We start from the raw sequence: 19,691 nt of genomic DNA, 5'->3' as shown, positions 1-19,691 counted from the left end.
AGAACTGTAGTTATTTTAATCTCCAACTTCAATTCTGGGGATTTTTCATGCAGACGAAATATCTGCAACAGGTAATTTACTGTAGACAAGATTTTAAAATGACCAAACCCTGAAACCTTAATATAGACATTAATGTAAAGCATGTGCATGCTAACACTACGGTTAAATTTAAACCCATAGTTAGAAAACAGCCCTCATTCCACCATACTATCTGACATAATTATACAGCTTTTAAAACCCATAACAGAGCAGGCTTTTCTGAGTAACAGCACATCACAGAAATTCTGCTTTATACACCAGAATCCACCTAACACACCCATTAAAAGTTAAAGTAAAATCATGTGTTAACTAGAAGGACCACATTAATACACAAATGCATAAGGTCAACAGAATGTCCCTGTCTGTATTGAAACCCATTCTACACATACAAATGTATTCAAAGGTTTATAACTATTGTATAACTGTTCCATGCTGCAGCAGCGTTCATGATGTGACAAACATAGAAACATAGAAGATAGGAGCAGGAGTACGCCATTCGGCCCCTCGAGCCTGCTCCGCCATTCAATGAGATCATGGCTGATCATCCAAATTCAGTACCCTGTCCCTGCCTTCTCCCCATATCCCTTGATCCCTTTAGCCTTAAGAAATAGATCTAACTCTTTCTTGAATATATTTAATGAACTGGCTTCCACTGCCCTCTGTGGCAGAGAATTCCACAGGTTCACCATTCTCTGGGTGAAGAAATTCCTCCTCATTTCAGTCCTAAATGGCTTACCCCTTATCCTTAGACTATGACCCCTGGTTCTGGACTCCCCGGCCATCAGAAACATCCTTCCTGCATCTAGTCTGTCCAGGCCTGAAATAATTTTATAGGTTTCGATGAGATCCCCTCTCAATCTTCTAAACTCCAGTGAGTATAAGCCCAATCGACACAATCTCTCCTCATACGTCATTCCTGCCATCCCAGGTATCAGCCTGGTGAATCTTCGCTGCACTCCTTCCATGGCAAGAACGTCCTTCCTCAGGTAAGGCGACCAAAACTGCACACAATACTCAAGGTGCGGTCTCACCAAGGCCCTGTACAACTGTAGCAAGACATCCTTGTTCCTGTACTCGAACCCTCTTGCTACGAAGGCCAACATACCATTTGCCTTCTTAACCTCCTGCTGCACCTGCATGCTTACCTTTAGCGACTGGTGCACAAGAACACCCAGGTCTCTTTGCACTTCCCCTTCACCCAATCTATTGCCATTCAAATAATAATCTGCCTTCCTGTTTTTGCCACCAAAGTGGATAACCTCACATTATAGTGCATTTGCCATGTTTCTGCCCAGTCACCCAACCTGTCCAAATCGTACTGGAGTTTCACGACATCCTCCTCACAGCATACCCTCCCACCCAGCTTTGTGTCGTCTGCAAATTTGGAGATATTACATCCAATTCCCTCGTCCAGATCATTAATATATATTGTGAACAGCTGTGGTCCTAGGACCGATCCTTGCGGTACCCCACTAGTCACTGCCTGCCACTCGGAAAACAACCCGTTTATTCCAACTCTTTGCTTTCTGTCCGCCAACCAGTTCTCTATCCAAGTCAATACCTTGCCCCCAATCCCATGTGCCTTAATTTTGCACGCTAATCTCTTATGCGGGACCTTATCGAAAGCCTTCTGAAAGTCCAAATACACCACATCCACTGGTTCTCCCTTATCTATTTTACCAGTTACATCCTCCAAAAATTCCAGTAGATTAGTCAAGCATGATTTACCTTTTGTAAGTCCATGTTGACTTTGTCCGATCCAGTCACTGCTTTCCAAGTGCTCTGCTATTACATCTTTTATAATGGTCTCTAGCATTTTCCCCACTACCGATGTCAGGCTTACCGGTCTATAATTCCCCACTTTTTCTCTACCACCTTTTTTGAATAGTGGGGTAACATTAGCTACCCTCCAATCCATGGGTACTGTTCCAGAGTCTATCGAGTTCTGGAAGATGACCAGTAATGCATCTACTATTTCTAGGGCCACTTCCTTAAGTACCCTGGGATGTAGATTATCAGGACCTGGGGATTTATCGGCCTTCAGTCCCATCAATTTTCCTAACACCATTTCCCTACAAATGCTGATTTCTTTCAGTTCCTCCCTTTCATCAGACCCTATGTTCCCCGGCATCTCTGGGAGGTTATTTGTGTCCTCCTTTGTGGAGACAGAACCAAAATATGTATTTAGTTGGTCTGCCATTTCTTTGTTCTCCATTATAAATTCCCCTGATTCTGACTGCAAGTCAGATAAGGTGACCAAAACTGCACACAATACTCAAGGTGTGGTCTCACCAAGGCCCTGTACAACTGCAGCAACACATCCTTGCTCCTGCACTCGAACCCTCTCGCTACGAAGGCCAACATACCATTTGCCTTCTTAACCGCCTGCTGCAACTGCATGCTTACCTTCAGCGACTAATGCACAAGGACACCCAGGTCTCGTTGCACTTCCCCTTCTCCCAATCTATTGCCGTTCAGATAATAATCTGCCTTCCTGTTTTTGCCACCAAAGTGGATAGCCTCACATTTACCAGTGTATCAGAGGAACTTGGCGTGCATGAAACAAATGTAAAATGAAAGTATACGGAATTGGAGGCAACCTTGTTGGAAATTGGTCGGGAGGTAGGAGGCGGAGAGTAGGGGTCTGAATAAAGATGTAGACAAAAAAAGTCAAGAAATTAAACTTTAAATCACCATGGGAACAAATGAAAGTTTAGAATACCAAACTTTTACAAGATTAGGGCCCTCAAAAATCATCACAATTTGACAATATTGGCAAGCAGCAAACATTAGCAATATGTTAGAGTGCAGCCATTAATTGAATTTGATGGTCCCGAATTTGCAGTCAACGGCAAAGCAGAGACGTTCGCCGCTGGCCCCAAAGTAAGCTTCGCACCACGATCTCGCGATCTGTGTCAAGAAGTTCGGCTTTTCTGACATGTAATTCAAATCAACGGAGTATAGTGGGGATCCCCTAGTGCGAGCTGCTGTGACGTCAACAAGCTGTCTCAGCAGCCAATCAAAAGGCCGAATTCTCAGAGACAGCAAACAAGTGAGTAAGCTCTTAAAATTCTAACTTTTTAAAAATGTTAGAGAGAGAGCAAAACAAAGATAGGTGCTCTCACATTAGGAAAAGGCAAACCTGGAGTTTTTTTTGTTGAAAAGCTTCTTAAAATTTAAATTTTTATTAAAATGGATAAATTTGAAACTTCACAAAATTAAAATGAGTTTTTTCAGGGCCATAACATTTGTTTAGCAGTCAATATACTGTTAAAACCCCAGTTACACCGAATTCCTTTGGTGGGGTATTTAACAGCGTAATTACTGCGAAGGAGCCGAAGTTTTCGGCAGTTTCCCCGATCGCTGGCTCTGTTCGGGGGCGGGCACAGCGCAGCCTGTGGAGGAGCAGTGAATGACAGACCGCAACTTCAGGATTTCCACAATCGGCTGCGAAAGCGCTCAATCCTGATTGAGTGGGTGACCGCTTTGCGGAACACCTCCGTTCAGTCCGTAAGGGTGACCCCGAGCTTCCGGTCGCCTGTCATTTCAATTCACCGCTCCATTCCCACTCGGACCTCACCGTCCTTGGCCTCTTGTACTGTTCCACGGAAGCTCAACGTAAACTCGAGGAACAGCACCTCATCTTCCGATTAGGCACTCTGCAGCCTTCCGGTCTCAATATCGAGTTCAACAATTTCAGATCATAACCTCGGCCCCTATTTCATTTTTACTTATATTTTTCCACTCCTTTCCTCCCCCCCCCCTTTCCTTTTGTTTCTCTCTCACACCTGGCAGCTATCTTTTGCCCTGCCAGTACACTTTACACCTAATCCCAGCCGATTACCATCTCGTCTAGCTTCTAATCTCTTTTACTTCTTTTGGTTCTTTTATTCTTTTGTCCGATCGCAGCCCTGCCTTCGATCTAGTTCCTTTTCTCTCCAGTTTTGAAGAAGGGTCAAACCCGAAACGTCAACTCAAATTTCTCTCCACGGATGTTGCCTGACCTGCTGAGTTTTTCCAGCATTTTCTGTTGTTATTTCGCTCAATCCTGAAGTTGCGGTCAGTTTCAAAGGTGAAATAACGACGAAAGCTGCAAAGCTCGCAGTCGTCAGGACCGCAAATTCTGGGCCATTATGGAATGAACTGCAGGTTGCGCGTCCAAAGTCCGGTGTTCTGTAATCTGAGACTCCGGATTTTGGACGCTCAATCTGTACTTCAAAAAGCCATTAACTTTTGTTGTCTTTTTTTGAAAAATCCGAGTGATGCAATAACACTTTAGTGTTGTGTTTTATCCTCCTTAATCTGCACAGCTCCACTAACACCACGCCGCCCTGGTGGCCTAGTGTGGGCCATCGGATGCTCTGCAGAGCTGGCAGCATCCCTCCCCTTTAACAGAAGGGGAGGGTGCGGAGAAGCGCGTTAGCACTACGCGGAGCGGCCCAGGCATTTCCGGACTCGGAATGTGTTTCTGATGTCCGAAGCCCGGAAACGCCCGAGCCCAGGTTGTGATATTTCTGGACTTCGGACATCAGAAACACTGTCCCGATGTTGCCGGATTCAGGACGTTCAACCTGTACTTGAAGTATCTATCGTTTTGCAGATCTAAATTGATACTATCTGGCATATACAGTAGATCTAAAATTAGCTCAACGTATTCATTATATACATGGTTCAACTTTATAAATAGACGTCTCCCTTAAAGCTAAACCTAGCTGTACTCACTGCATCTGCCAATATAGCTATCCGTCATATTTTTAAAAAAATAAAAATTTCTCAATATGCGCCAGTCACAATGGTTTTGTTTTTGTGCTTCGAGAAAGGTTTGGAGCCTCAGGCACGATTGGTGTAATTAGCCAAGCAGGAGTATGAAAGTTATTACTTTGCCCTGAAACAGTTATCAATGACATCCTTGACTCGGGAGTCTTGCCATAATCCTTTACAACAACACGTGCTGCAGCTTACAACCTAGCGAGCTATCCCTTCTATTTTGCACAGACCTACCCACTCATGAAGTATCTTCTTGTCATCAACCATCATCAAGTTGATCTGATGCTCAGCACGGAGTGTGTCTACCAACGTAGCATCCAGTGCCTCGTCACAGTATGCGGTCTGTATAAGTTCTTTAGTAATGTTAAAAAAGGTGTTTACCCAATTGCAGGACTGCCACTGCAATGCATTTCACTTTAGGCTTCAAACAATTTGCTGCCTCCCAGATATATTTTTTTAAATAACCCAGTGACATCAAAGAAATATCTTCTTGCTCTAGAGCAGATGCTGGAATCATCTGCGAAGGTCTAGTGATGAAACTGCATGATTACAAGCGCTCTACTCGGAGCTCCTACACGGCAAGAGAGCCCCAGGTGGGCAGAAAATCCCTGGCCCAAGACCGCACAAAGTGGAGGCGAAGCATTCGGGAAGGCGCCGAACACCTCGAGTCTCTTCGCTGGAAGCAAGCGGAAGCCAAGCGCAAGCAGCGCACGTCAACCCAAGCATAGTGGTTATGTTACTGGACCAGTAATCCAGAGGCCTGGTCCAATAGTCCGGAGACGAGAGTTCAATCCCTGGGGGATTTAAATTCAGTTAATTAAATAAAGTTAGCATCAGTAATGGTGACCATGAAACTATCGGATTGTTGTAAAAACCCATCTGGTTCACTAATGTCCTTTAGGGAAGGAAATCTGCCGTCCTTACCCGGTCTGGCCGGTATGTGACTCCAGATCCACAGCAATGTGGTCGACTCTTAATTACACTCTGAAAAGGCCTAGCAAGCCACTCAGTGCCAAACCGCTACGACAAAGTCAGCACTGTGGGAGGAGCTTCACCACACGGACTGCAGCGGTTCAATAAGGCGGCTTCACCACCACCTTCTCAAGGGCAATTAGGGATAGGCAATAAATACTGGCCTTGCCAGCGACGCCCACATCCCGTCAACAAATAATTAAATAAGTAGCACTAAAAACAGATTTTTGGATCCATTTCTATTTCCTTTTGTTACATATTACATCCAGAGTAAAGCATAACTCTATAAGACTGCTGTGTTCATCGTTATGGGTTATGAAATTTCCACCAGTTGTGAAATAAAACAGCACATTCAACAACTTCTCCAACAGCAGGGACTCACCCAACTTGCAGTTGCAAGCGGTCAGTGTTTTTTAATCTCTGAAATACCCGTAAAATGATCGGGAGTTCTAATAGCTTGGCCTATAAGTGCGCGGCTATGTGTGGAGCTGAGCCATACTGACAGGGAGGGAAGGACCCAAGTTAGATGCTTGGTCTGTGCTGCTAACTGATCACAGCCAAGGCTACAGGAGCGATGCAACAATAGGCCTCAGCACACCGGGGCCAAAGAAAAATAGGGAAATGGTTTTTTTTTTCCCTCCCAAGTGGCTGCTGCTAGTGTGCATGTGTGGTTAGCACACAAGGACAAAACTGAGCTCAGCAGTGACGGCTGGATTTCCTGTCAAAACTAACTATATTAAAACAGGCACATGGATGAAGTACTGGATTGAGGCTGGCACCCTTAAAATCTTACACGGGACACCTTCAGGAAAGAAAGGAGGAATAAGAACTTTAAAACCTTTAATCCTTGCAGTGTGATTGAATAGCTGGAGTTGACCCTTGACCTTGTTCTATGTCTTCCAGTCCATTATTTGGAGGCTCCTTCACCTATGCATCATTAGTATTCACTTCTCACTCAAGATGAATTGAAAATAAAGATGTATAAAATGTACATTAATTTTTAACGGGGTGGGTAAAAGTATACAAAATTCCAATGCGAAATTCACATTTGGGTATAGGATCCTAAATCCTGTAGGTAAACATTTTAAATCTTCAGATCACATGTACTGGCATTTAAAGCATGGTCCTGCACTGAATGAGATTTCAGTTGAACTAGATGGGCAAGGTAAGGCTCTATGGCTTGTTTACCAGTATTGTACAGGAATCACCCCAACACCCAATTTCATAAATTGAAATGATCCAGTACGAGTGCCACCTTCCTCCATATCTTGGTGAGGAATGAACAGTTTGAACATCAAAAGAATCAAATACTATTGATTGTCTTCCCAATTCATGTGCCAATACCCCAGATTTAATCCAGCAAGACATGCATCATGCCAGCCTGAATACCTAACATCAGTTTTCTTACCTTGTAGCCCCAAGGAGCAAAAGTCCATCACCACTAGGCAGGACAGTTAACTAGCATGCACTGGGTGCTGCTGTACCATTTGAGTGGCCTACAATATTTACAAAATGGACAACTCGAACCTTATTACCGTTACAGTTGAGCTCCAAGTCTGTAATCAGAGTTCAGTATTGAAATTGGTGTCTCCTGCTCATCATATGGAAGGACAACTCAGGCAGGGTAGACACATACAAGGGACAGAAACTGATACCAAACTTCGATTTAACGCCCGTTCCTTTTATCCACCTACATAAATAGATAAAATGCTTTCTATTATAGTTTACAGCAACAAGAGATTTAGTAAAGAAGTCACAACATACTAGCATCAGAATTAACCAATTACAGAACTTTAACTGTTTACTTCGAGATAAAATATTCAGTAAAATATTCTTCAGAATTTTAAACCCCAAAAATGGGTGGGTTGTGGGCGGGTGGGAGGCTTAAAGGGTTTAAAAATCTGAATGCCAACCCCAACCCGCCCACTTCCGGTTTTAACGGAGGCAGGACAGGGGGCGGGCAGCAATCCCGTTCACAGGAGGTGGGTTGGCACTTTAAATATTATAATGAGGCTCCGTGCCTCATGGTGATCCACCATTTTAAATTTAACTCCGGCTGGACGGGTTTCCCAGGCCACTGGGAACCTGGCAGCTAAAGGGAGTACCGCTGAATCCAGGAGGTAAGTGCCTCTCCACTTACCTGCTGGATCCAGCATTCCTGTCTTGCCAACCCCCACAATCGGTCACTCCCTTGAGACTTCCGATCTTCCTCCCCCACACCCTCCCCACCCAGAGGCCTCTGAACCCTCACCCCCGGCCTTCGATCCTTGGCCTCCCCGGTCGTCCCTCCGGCCCCCTATCCAGCCTTCCAACCTCACCCCTCCGACCTTCGGACCGCTGCCGTCTGAACCCCGATCACCTTCCAACCTTCCGCCTCTGACTTCCGATCACCTTCCGGCCCCCGATTTCCCCCCCACCCCGATCCTTCCCTGCCTCCTCTCTGTGGCCCAGTGTCGCAGGCCTAACCGCCCGACAGCCAGCCAACCTCTCCATCTGGCTGGCTGCAGGCAGGAAATCGTGATTTTAAATGCTAATCAGGCCCTGCCATTAAATTCAGCAGGGCCTGCAGGAAATCTGTTCTCCTCGTTTTCCCCCCAATCCTTACCCACCTCCAAATTAAAATTCTGGCCCCAATGTCAGATACAGTACATATATCCCTAAAAATGCAGGAAGCTACAATCCCAGAATTAATAGACGAATATGGGTGCAGTTTTAGATTACTAAATGAACACAATAAAGATTAAAAACACATGTATATACAAAATTACTGGCTGCACCACACACTATGCAACGATCAGGTACATAAGAACGTAAGAAATAGGAGCAGGAGTAGGCCATTCGGCCCCTCGAGCCTGCTCCGCCATTCAATGAGATCATGGCTGATCTTCTACCACATCTCCACTTTCCTGAAATATCCCCATATCCCTTGATTCCCTTAATATTCAAAAATCTATCGATCTCTGTCTTGAATATACTCAATAACTGAGCCTCCACAGCCCTCTGGGGTAGATAATTCCAAAGATTCACCACCCTCTGAGTGAAGAAATAGCCGACCCCTTATTCTGAGACTGTGACCCCTGGTTCTAGACTCCCCAGCCAGGGGGAAACATCCTCCCTGCATCTACCCTGTCAAGCCCTGCAAGAATTTGTATATTTCAATGAGATCACCTCTCATTCTTCTAAACTCTAGAGAATATAGGCCTCGTCTACTCAATCTCTCCTCATAGGACAATCCCCCCATCCCAGGAACCAGTCTGGTGAACATTCGTTGCACTCCCTCTATGGCAAGTATATCCTTCCTTAGGTAAGGAGACCAAAACTGTACACAATACTCCAGGTGTAGTCTCACCAGGGCCCTTTATAATTGCAGTAAGACGTCTATACTCTTATAATAAAGACCAACATACCATTTGCTTTCCTAATTGCATGCTGTACCTGCATGTTAACCTTCAGTGATTCGTGTACAAGGATACCCAGGTCCCTCTGAACACCAACATTTCCCAATCTCTCACCATGTAAAAAATACTCTGCTTTTCTATTTTCCTACCAAAGTGGATAACTTCACATTTCTCCACAATATGTTCCATTTGCCATGTTCTTGCCCACTCACTTAGCTTGTCTATATCCCCTTGAAGCCTCCTTGCATCCTCCTCACAACTTACATTCCCACCCAGCTTTGTATCATCAGCAAACTTGGATATATTACATTTGGTCTCCTCATCCAAATCATTGCTATAGATTGTGAATAACTGAGGCCCAAGCACTGATCCTTGCGGTACCCAACTAGTTACAGCCTGCCAACTCGAAAATGACCCCACTCTGTTTTCTGTCCATCAACCAATCCTCAATCCATCCATATTACTCCCAATTCCATGAGCACTAATTTTGTTTAATAACCTCTTGTGTGGCACCTTATCGAATGCCTTCTGAAAATCCAAATACACCACATCCTTTATCTATTCTGCTAGTTACAACCTCAGAAAACAGATTCGTCAAACATGATTTCCCTTTCAAAAATCCGTGTTGACTCTGCCCAATCCTATTATTATTTTCTAAGTGCCCTGTTACCACGTCCTTAATAACAGATTCTAGCATTTTCCCTACTACTGATGTCAAGCTAACTGGTCTGTAGTTCCCAGTTTTCTCTCTCCCTCCTTTCTTAAATAGTAGGGTTACATTTGCGACCTTCCAACACGCAGGAACCATTCTAGAATCAATGGAATTTTGAAAGATGACAACCAATGCATCCACTATCTCTATAGCCCATAGTATAGTGGTTATATTACTGGACGAGTAATCTAGAGGCACAAACTAATAATCCAGAGAACACAAGGTCAAATTCTGCCAGAGGGGTTTGAGAATTTGAATTCAGTTTAAAAAAAAATCAAGAAATAGAATAAAAAGCTGGTATCAGTAAAAAAAAGTGACCATGAAACTGTCCTTACCCAGTCTGGCCTATATGTGATTTCAGTCTCACACCAATGTGGTTGACTCTTAACTGCCCTCTGAAGTGCCCTAGTAAGCCAATCAAACCACTAGGGATGGGTATTAAATGCCAGCCTTGCCAGCAATGCTCATATCCCAAGAATGAATAAAAAAATAAATTTGAATTAAAATGTTACACCAGATATCCATATAGCCACCCAATGTTCAACTGACAGTAGCAGGATGCAATACTTCAATACATTGTCACACTACGGGGGATACACCACTCAAATACATTGTCAGATGCATTAAGAGGTACATAGCACTGCAACACAAGGTCTTTACCAACTAAGTTAGGCTAAAAATGGCAGACGCTGGATGCCTTAAGGTTTGTAGCACGAATCACAACTTGAAGAGAAATTTCCACAGTTGTGATTTTTTTAAAGATATTCCCACCCTTCTCTGTCATTTTCTTCCTCCACTCTGGGAGAGCAACTCATCTTGGGATACCGTTCCTTGCTACCCAACCTACAGTTCCCACCCAACTGAGTATTCTTCAGGCACGAGCCCAGACAGCAAATTTATGTAGGCACTTTTTCCATGGAATTCATCACAGCCAACTTTAATCCCATCCTTACTTGGTAGCCACACATACAATTTAAGACCCAAAGTGCTGCACAGCCAATGAAGTGTAGTCACTCACTGTTGTATTGTAGACAAAAAGAACAGAATTGGGAACCTTAACGGATTTCTGTCCCCCGCACTCAGACACCTGGATGTCAATTGCAGCATTCCTTCTACTCCAACTGAGATCAGATAAAGCAAAAGACCTGGGATCAAATCTGCTACCTGCTTAGTCCCTGTGGCTCAGATCCAAACTGGGTAGTGTACATACCAATTGAGCCATGAGGAATCATATAATTTATAAAATCCATAATATTCATCATTTTTAGAAGCACTCATTCCGGAGAACACACCACATGGGAGATAGTAAGATCAGTTTTCCACTCATGCTTTTGCCACGATACAATGAATGGACAGAAAACTGTGGGTTGTGCATGTGATTTCCTAATATGGCAAGGCTCTGGCTAGAGCGCACTAGAGGTAGATTTACCTTGCCGTGCTCTGCACAGTGTGACCAATAGCCATCACTATAAAAGAAACCCATTAATACTCCTTTTGGCACAGATTTAGAACAATGATTCCCATTGCACAGCTTTGTGATTAGTCATATGGACGCACATGCATAGAAGCATTTAATGCATTAAGAAAATGATTACTGGTTTTTAAAGTGTTACAACCATGGGTTGGGGTAAAGATGAAAGGAAGTTTTGCAGACAAGTTCAGTTCCTAAACAACATGCCCAATACCAGACTGGGTAGTGGGAAGCAGCAAAATCTGCTTGTGTTTTATGCTGCTGGAATTTGATCTTCTTCACCAAATGGTTTTTATTAAGTGTCACATTCTAATTGCCAGTTTTAATTTTAGCACTTTTTGAAATCAAGTTTACCAGATATCAGTAAACAGGAAATGAGTCTTAATCTTCATAGTACTGTGTATATATTTTTAAAAAGCATTGGAATAAAAATACATTTCCACAACATGCAAAATATGAGGCCTTATAAAAAAAAAAGTCAGTGGTAATTCAAGTGAATGCAGATAATGATTAAGCAGCAACTAGCTACCATTTTAGTATCAACATGGCTGGCTCAGTCAAAAAACTCAATGGCTGAATGTGCCACGAGGAAAGAATTGCATTTAGATAGCACCTTTTCCATCCTCAAAGCACCCCAAAGTGTGTCATAGCCAATGAATTAGTTTTTGACACGTAGTCATTATTTTGTAGGAAAACACAGAAGCCAGTTTGCACAGAACAAAGTCCCACAAACAGCAATGAGATGAATAACCAGCAAATTGTTTTTTTGCAGTTGAGGGCTGAATGTTGGCCAGAAAACTGGGACAATTCTCCGCTCTTCAAAAAAAAGTGCCATGGCTTCTTTTATGTCCACTTAAACAGGCAGGTCCTTCGGTTTCACATTTCATTTGAAAGATGGCACCTCCAACAATGTAGCATTCCCTCGGTATTGCACTTCAATGCCAGCCTAGATTATGTGCTCAAGTCCTGAAATGGGAGGTGAATCCACAACCTTTTGACTGAAGAGGCAAGAATGCGACTACGGAGACAAAAGGTAGGAGTCATACAGACAAGGAGTCATACAGACAAGGATGAGTCCAAGTTCAATTCCTGGTTTGTGTTGAGTAAATTATCTCAAACAGGATGCTATGCACATGATCGATGTCACCAGGCTAGAGGGAGGAAATATCACTGTCCCATTCCTGTTTAATGACACATTGAAAATGCACCTGAGGGTTAGTTCTGATGACTCATTAGGCAGCAGGTGCATGGGAACACCACCAAGTTCCCCTCCAAGTCACACACCATCCTAACTTAGAAATATATCACCGATCCTTCATCATCGCTGGGTCAAAATCCTGGAACTCCCTCCCTAACAGCACTGTAGGAATACCTTCACCACACGGACTGCAACGGTTCAAGGCGGCAGCTCATCACCACCTTCTCCAGGGCAACTAGGGATGGGCAATAAATGCTGGCCTTGCCAGCGACGCCCACATCCCATAAAACAAATTAATAAAAAGTCTAATAGCCCACCAATTCTCATCCCATAGGCTTATAACTGAAGAATGGCAAGATACAGGAGGGCTGCTGATGGTAGTAACTAATATCAAAACCATATTCCAGTCTCAGTCACTGTGGTCAATTTGTAACAGCATCAGTCACTTTAGTTACAGAACACGATACAAGAACTTGAATCAACAACCCGCATTAGTAAAATCACCAACAGACACTATATCAGTGTTCAACATTCACTGTACCAGCTACCTACTTAATAGACGTCAAAGAAAACTATTGCTTTATTTGTACACACACCCAGCACCATTTAAATTCTTGGATCATTTAACAAGAAGTTTTATGGGGTGAAAGATGAGGAGTTACAGCCAAAACATTTTTTATTTTTCAACCCTTCCCCCAAGAAGTCTGTACAGACAGTGGCATGCTGTCCGCAATCTCATTGGCACACAACTTAAGAGGAACTATAGTCTAAGTCAATACTAACAAGACCACTAAAAAGTAGATAGATGGGCTGTAAGCCGGCATAGTTTTCTGACATTACTTAGCTGGAGCTCATCAGCATCTATATGGCTCTGTGTTTATTTTGAACTCACTAAATTCATAAGAACATAAGAATTAGGAGCAGGAGTAGGCCATAGGAATATAATGTGGAGAAATGTGAAGTTAGCCACTTTGGTAGGAAAAAAAATCAAAAAGCAAAGTTTTTTTTAAATGGTGAGAGATTTGGAAATGTTGGTGTTCAGAGGGACCTCGGTGTCCTTGTCACTGCAAGTTAACATGCAGGTACAGCAAGCAATTAGGAAAGCAAATGGTACATTGGCCTTTATTACAAGAGGATTTGAGTAAAAGAGTAAAGACGTCTTACTGCAATTATAAAGGGCCCTGGTGAGACCACACCTGGAGTATTGTGTACAGTTTTGGTCTTTGGAAGGATATACTTGCCATAGAGGGAGTGCAACAAAGGTTCACCAGACTGGTTCCTGGGATGGGGGGGGATTGTCCTACGAGAAGAAATTGGAGTAAACTAGGCCTATATTTTCTAGAATTTAGAAGAATGAGAGGTGATCTCATTGAAACATACAAATTCTTACAGGGCTTGACAGGGTAGAAGCAGGGAGGATGTCTCCCCTGGCTGGGGAGTCTAGAACCAGTGGTCACAGTCTCAGAACAAGGGGTCGGCCATTTAGGACTGAGATGAGGAGAAATTTCTTCACACAGAGGGTGGTGAATCTTTGGAATTCTCTACCCCAGAGGGCTGTGGAGGCTCAGTCGTTGAGTATATTCAAGACAGAGATCGATAGATTTTTGAATATTAAGGGAATCAAGGGATATGGTGCAGATGAGGTAGAAAATGAGGCATGATCTTATTGAATGGTGGAACAGGCTCGAGGGGCCGATTCCTGCTTCTATCTCTTATGTCCTTATGTCCATGCGGCCCCTCGAGACTGCTCCACCATTCAATAAGTTCATGGCTGATCTTCGACCTCAACTCCACTTTCCCGTCCGATCCCCATATCCCTCGATTCCCCTGAAGTCCAAAAATCTAACTATCTCACCCTTGAATATACTTGACAAATTCATAATGTTCATTAAGGTAAAAGAGGAATCAAATGGTCAAAACAAGTGGACAATTTGGATCTTGCTTACCAACTACAAACAAAGGATTATGCATTGAGAAGCAACCCTTGGTGGGCTGAATGAAACCATGTGGATGGATTGAGTAGCTGACCAGTTACAGTACTGTTTCTGAGGGACAGCTCCACAGTGCAGACAACCTACCCCCTGCCTCCCTCAGCCCCAGCGGTTGCACAATACTCCATACATCAGACACAGCATGCAGGATTGATTTTTTTTTTGGGGGGGGGGGGGGGGCGCTGTGGGCAGGGTTAGGCAAGGCTAGTACTTTTGCAGTATGTCAGAATTGCATCTGCGGTCACAGGATTGTATTTTGACCTCAAACAACATCTCAAAAATAAAAACATTCTTATATCATTTATGACTCACCTGTTTATGCGCTTAATCAGACTCTGGACATCCTGAGCAATGTGTCTGCTTCGAATCTGGGTAATAGGAACCTCACCATCAGGAAGCAATGGTTATGCAATTTTCGAGCATCTCACCACCATGACAAATGCTACTATAATGATATTAATTCACCGGCTCACTCACACGTTGGTGCAGTTTCACAGTGGCTTGTGTGGCATTTACAGGAACATACATGGATACAGTGAGTCTGTTGGCACAGTCAGACATACCTTGTTTAGGAATGCAACACTCCAGGGCACATTGTTGACTATGGCCTTTGGACAGAGGGTTAAACCATGCAAGGATACAAGGAGCTTTAGTACCTTGTCTAGGGATGTCCATATACTGTACTCAGTTAGTTCAGATAATCGGCAGCTACTGCTAATGCTTGTGCTATGCAACGCATAGTTTGCCACATCCACAATTCTAAGTTAAACTAGTCTAGCACTACAGTGTTAGAATCCCAGTTGTATTAAACTAAATTTCAAATTTGAAGTAAAATTGCTAAATATGATCAAATACATTATTGCAACCAACTGAATAAAAGCTTTTAATACCTTACTACCCTCACATGATTCTATAATCTTTCAGCTTGACTGGAATAATCTTCTACTTGTTAAAGGGAAACTCCAGACTCCCAATTTTGGCTCATATAGAACCGACTTCAAGTACCAAGGATAGAATTGATAGTCGGTATGAAAACAATACTAAACATGGTACATTTAAAGAATCTCTGTAGCCACAGGCTCACAGGCTCACCCTACCCTTTAATTTAAAAGTCTCATTTAGCAGAGGCCAGAGGGTGTCATTAGTTTAGATATTTTCGCAATGATGACACAGGCTCACGTTGTGCCATGAGCAACTGTGGAAATCTGGCTCATCAGTCGGAGCAGATAGCTAACAGCACATCATCACTCTTCAAAAAGAAAAGCACACAAGCCCAACAGGTTATACATTGCAAACCGTGTCCAATGGTCAGAAGTCAGTAAGCATAGAAAATAAATCAACCAACCTTCTCACCCACAATTTAATGCACAGTGTGCCCCCGAGAGCATTAGGCCAGTCCATTCCCCCCTCAGACTGTCATGCAATATGATATTCTGAGACCATTTTCACAGCTGCGGCCCACCCCCAGGTATGAGTGCCTCTGTGAAATACTGCATGGCCTGCAGTGCAGCAAACATAAAGTCTTAATGCCGGAGGGTACAGTTAAATGTATGGGTTACAGGAGCTGGGAATGAACATGGAAGAATTGACGTGTGCGGCCTCACTGAGAAACTCGCCGCGGGCATACTTGAAATTCCTTTCAGTCCCTGGGAAAAAAGTCATGAACCCCGATGGCAATATGCGCCGGTGGATTGAGTGCGTCAACCTACACAGGGGAGGAGTCTCGCAGCTTCAGGGAGACGCCTTTAAAAGCTGGGGTTTTTTCTCTCTCATAAAAAAAGGAAATTAATAAGCATTAAATGTCGGAGCAATCCCGGGCGGATTGGAATCAATACAGTCAGAGTATAACTGAAGCTTAAAGGAATTCCCAAATAGTGAATTTGACAGTTTCCCGGTCAGTTACACACGTTGACACGTTTGTTCGAACCGCAAGCGACATGTTCTCGGTGTCTCCATTTACAACCGCGCTTTGCCCGTCTTTATCCACCTTAAACCTTCCAACTACAAACTTGGAGCAGAAAGTGTAACCGTCCCAGGTCCGGGAGCACCTAGACTGATGGGAGACAGACACACAGCAATCTGTAACTAAATGTAACAACATCGACAGCTTGCTCAATGCTGAGCAACTTTCCCCGCTCTTAAACCCACCAATAACACTAACTCGTAAAGTCTGATTGTAAATTAACATACTTTTGTGTTTACCACTTCCCCAGCTTTGTTTCGCGATGCTGGGACTTCTTATAATCGCTCTTCCTGCTGACTTTAAAGCATCCATGTTATAAATCAACCCCCCAAAAAATAATAATAATAAACCAGAGTAAAAATATTTTACAGGAGCCCTCCAGCCGCGCCTTCTCTTCTGTTACAATCTCCGCCTGTAAACTTTCTAAACCCTCAATGGAGTTTAGGGGAGGTGACATTTATGTAAAATACATCGGTCCAGTCGTGACGCAAGACGTCCCTAACATTACGTTAGTCGATCAGCAGTTAAACTCCCTCTCCGCTGGATGGGGACGGAAACTCAAGACCATCAAACTCTAGCCAGTGTAATCTGATGGATTTAGATCATCCCCGGGGGGTTTTAAACTGGTGGTCTTAAAGTGCCAGCGCCCAGCAAATACTGCAACTTGATAGGAATGTGTTGTAAGAGTTGTGTGTGTGAGACAGAGAGAAAATAAACGGGACTGTGCTACAAGGCAGTAGCAATGGCGTGATAATCATGTGAGCCCTCACCCCAGACACATTTCAACCTGTGAACCTGTAAACGGAACAAGTGTTGGAATGTATCTTGACCCCTCGGGCTGTATGACTCATAAAATGTGTCATGAAAATGCTTTGTAATGTGTCTCTGTAAATTGAGTGCCATGTACCACGTTAATTTGTATTGTACGTGATGTGAACTGTATTGTCATGTATCTCAACAAATTTTTATGAATAAAGTATATATTTTTGAAAAAAAATCTGTACACGGAACAGCTTTATTCAGCATTTTTTTGATGGTAGTGGTAGGTGTCATAGATGTTATAAGTTGTGACTAGTCCATAGGATCATTGGGCAGTGGCTCCCCTGATGCCTCAATGGGTGAATGCACCATACGGTTACAGGTTTGATCCCTGATCTGTGTTGGCCTCACTGATATCAGCCGGGCCAGTGTTTGAGGCATTGTAAGTGAGCTCAGTATCTGTCGAAGGAGGGCTAGGATTCACGCTCCCAATTACTAGAAAGTGTAAGTGTGTAGCTACTAGGGCTGGAGCTTTCAACTTCTGCACTCACCAGCCCACGGTGTTTCAACCATTCAATTTAAAAGGTGGGGAATTGTATGCTGACGAGTGCAGAAGTGGAAGCCCCAGCTCTGGTGAGAATGGAACCAGGCCTCACTGTGATGCACCCCATGATGAAATGGCCAAGCAACATTCCACACATGAGGAAAAACCACTTGAGTGAGGGCTGTCAGCACCCATTGAATACACACATCCCCGACGATATATTGCTATCCACTTGCAACATTGAACTGTACCCCATCATGAACTACAATGTGGTGGGAGGAATGGGAAGAAAATGGAGGGAAAAGTAAAGCTGTGGCTCAGTGGGTCGCACTCTCGCCTCTGAGTCAGAAGGTTGTGGGTTCAAGTCCCACTCCAGAGACTTGAGCACAAAAATCTAGGCTGACACTCCAGTGTAGTGCTGAGGGAGTGCTGCACTGTCGGAGGTACCGTCTTTTGGATTAGATGTTAAACTGAGGCTCCGTCTGCTCTGTCAGGTGGACGTAAAAGATCCCATGGCACTATTTTGAAGAATGGCAGGGGAGTTCTCCCCAGTGTCCTGGCCAATATTTATCCCTCAATCAACATCACTAAAAAACAGATTATCTGGTCATGATCACATCGCTGTTTGTGGGAGCTTGCTGTGCACAAATTGGCTGCCACGTTTCCTACATTAAAACAGTGACTACACTTCAAAGTACTTAATTGGCTGTAAAGTGCTTTGTGATGTCCGGTGGTCATGAAAGGTGCTGTAGAAATGCAAGTCTTTCTTTCTTTAAGCAACAACTAAGAAAAGTGGGAGCATTTACTCCTAAATTAGATTCAAGTTTATGTTCTGCTTTAAACCTGTGGCATAAATAGGATACATTGTGGCCAAAAATGGGAGGATGCCAATAGTTTTTACCTTGTGAGGCACATAGACACTCTCTTCTGTCTAATGATTTCGCACAAGAGAAACCGCTCCATGTACCTTGTGACCCAGGCAGTTTCACTTGTGTAGATATTTACCATAGCTCACTTCTAATCTCAATGTGTGCTAAGGGCATGCTTTCCCCATTTTAAGCACAAGGCAGTGATACAACCATCAGCTGCGCTCAAACTTTTCACTTGACAACGATTCATTCTGACTACAGTTTCCAAATTTTCCTGTCTGAACAGCAGGGATTTCAGGCAAGATTCTGGGAAAGGCAGATCTGCTCAACAAATTGGGAAATCACCAGCACTACCAACCCATGGCTGGATTTACCTTTATTTTTAAGTCATTTTGGACAAAGGCAGATAGAACTTGGCGTTATCTTCACCACAACAGCCTGCCTCTCCGTAACAACATTAAGGCTGGCATATTATTTCCAAGAGGCAGGATCCAGTCTGTAAGGTAGAATTCATTGTCTAAATACAAATGGAATACTTGCAGAAAGAAGTAACTGTGTAATGCCCCTCGTGTTTACCCTGCAATAGTGAAATGAAATGAATACCACAATGCAGGAAGTTAGAGTTTTAGCATATTATCTTGATTCTCTCGGCAAAGGGAAAATTTGGACCTTGCAGTTCTGTTACTACCACCAATAGCCAATTTTGGTTTAGCAACGTCATTCAAAACAGAAATGTTGTTTGAACTTCATCATCTCACCACCTGCTCCATCCAATCAAGCAATAGCCAAGAGCGGTTTCTCTTGTGTGAAATCATTAGACAGAAGAGAGGGTCTATGTGCCAAGTCACTGGTGGCATGGTTCTGACATAAACACCAAACTGCCCCACCCCAGCTCTGCTCCAGTCTTCTTGCCCCACTCTCATTTGCGCTATTGAACCCCTCAATCTACAGGAGCTCAGAGACACTAAAATTATATCACAGACTGTAATACACGGTTCTGTCCTTCCA

The 19,691-nt window shown here is 43.6% G+C and overlaps 1 protein-coding gene across 2 annotated transcripts in view; it reads right to left on the bottom strand.

The window, feature by feature from the left end:
* ldlrap1b (low density lipoprotein receptor adaptor protein 1b) overlaps nt 1-16,964 on the bottom strand; it is a 65,501-nt gene extending 48,537 nt beyond the window's left edge. The window contains exon 1 of one of the 2 annotated variants that reach the window (XM_085962654.1): nt 16,739-16,964. In XM_085962654.1, the coding sequence (XP_085818780.1) occupies nt 16,739-16,823 (85 nt within the window). In that variant the 5' untranslated portion in view covers nt 16,824-16,964. Of the gene's footprint in view, nt 1-14,860; nt 14,948-16,738 lie in introns of those variants that run through there. The other variant, XM_085962655.1, reaches the window with a different exon arrangement.
* Nucleotides 16,965-19,691: the final 2,727 nt, after the last annotated feature.

Source organism: Somniosus microcephalus, chromosome 20, assembly GCF_052327205.1.
Source record: "Somniosus microcephalus isolate GS21.2 chromosome 20, FLI_Smic_1.0, whole genome shotgun sequence".
In the NCBI taxonomy this organism is placed as follows: Eukaryota; Metazoa; Chordata; class Chondrichthyes; order Squaliformes; family Somniosidae; genus Somniosus; species Somniosus microcephalus.
The sequence above is the reverse complement of the archived record's forward strand: the minus strand, read 5'-3'. Positions and strand labels throughout refer to the sequence as shown.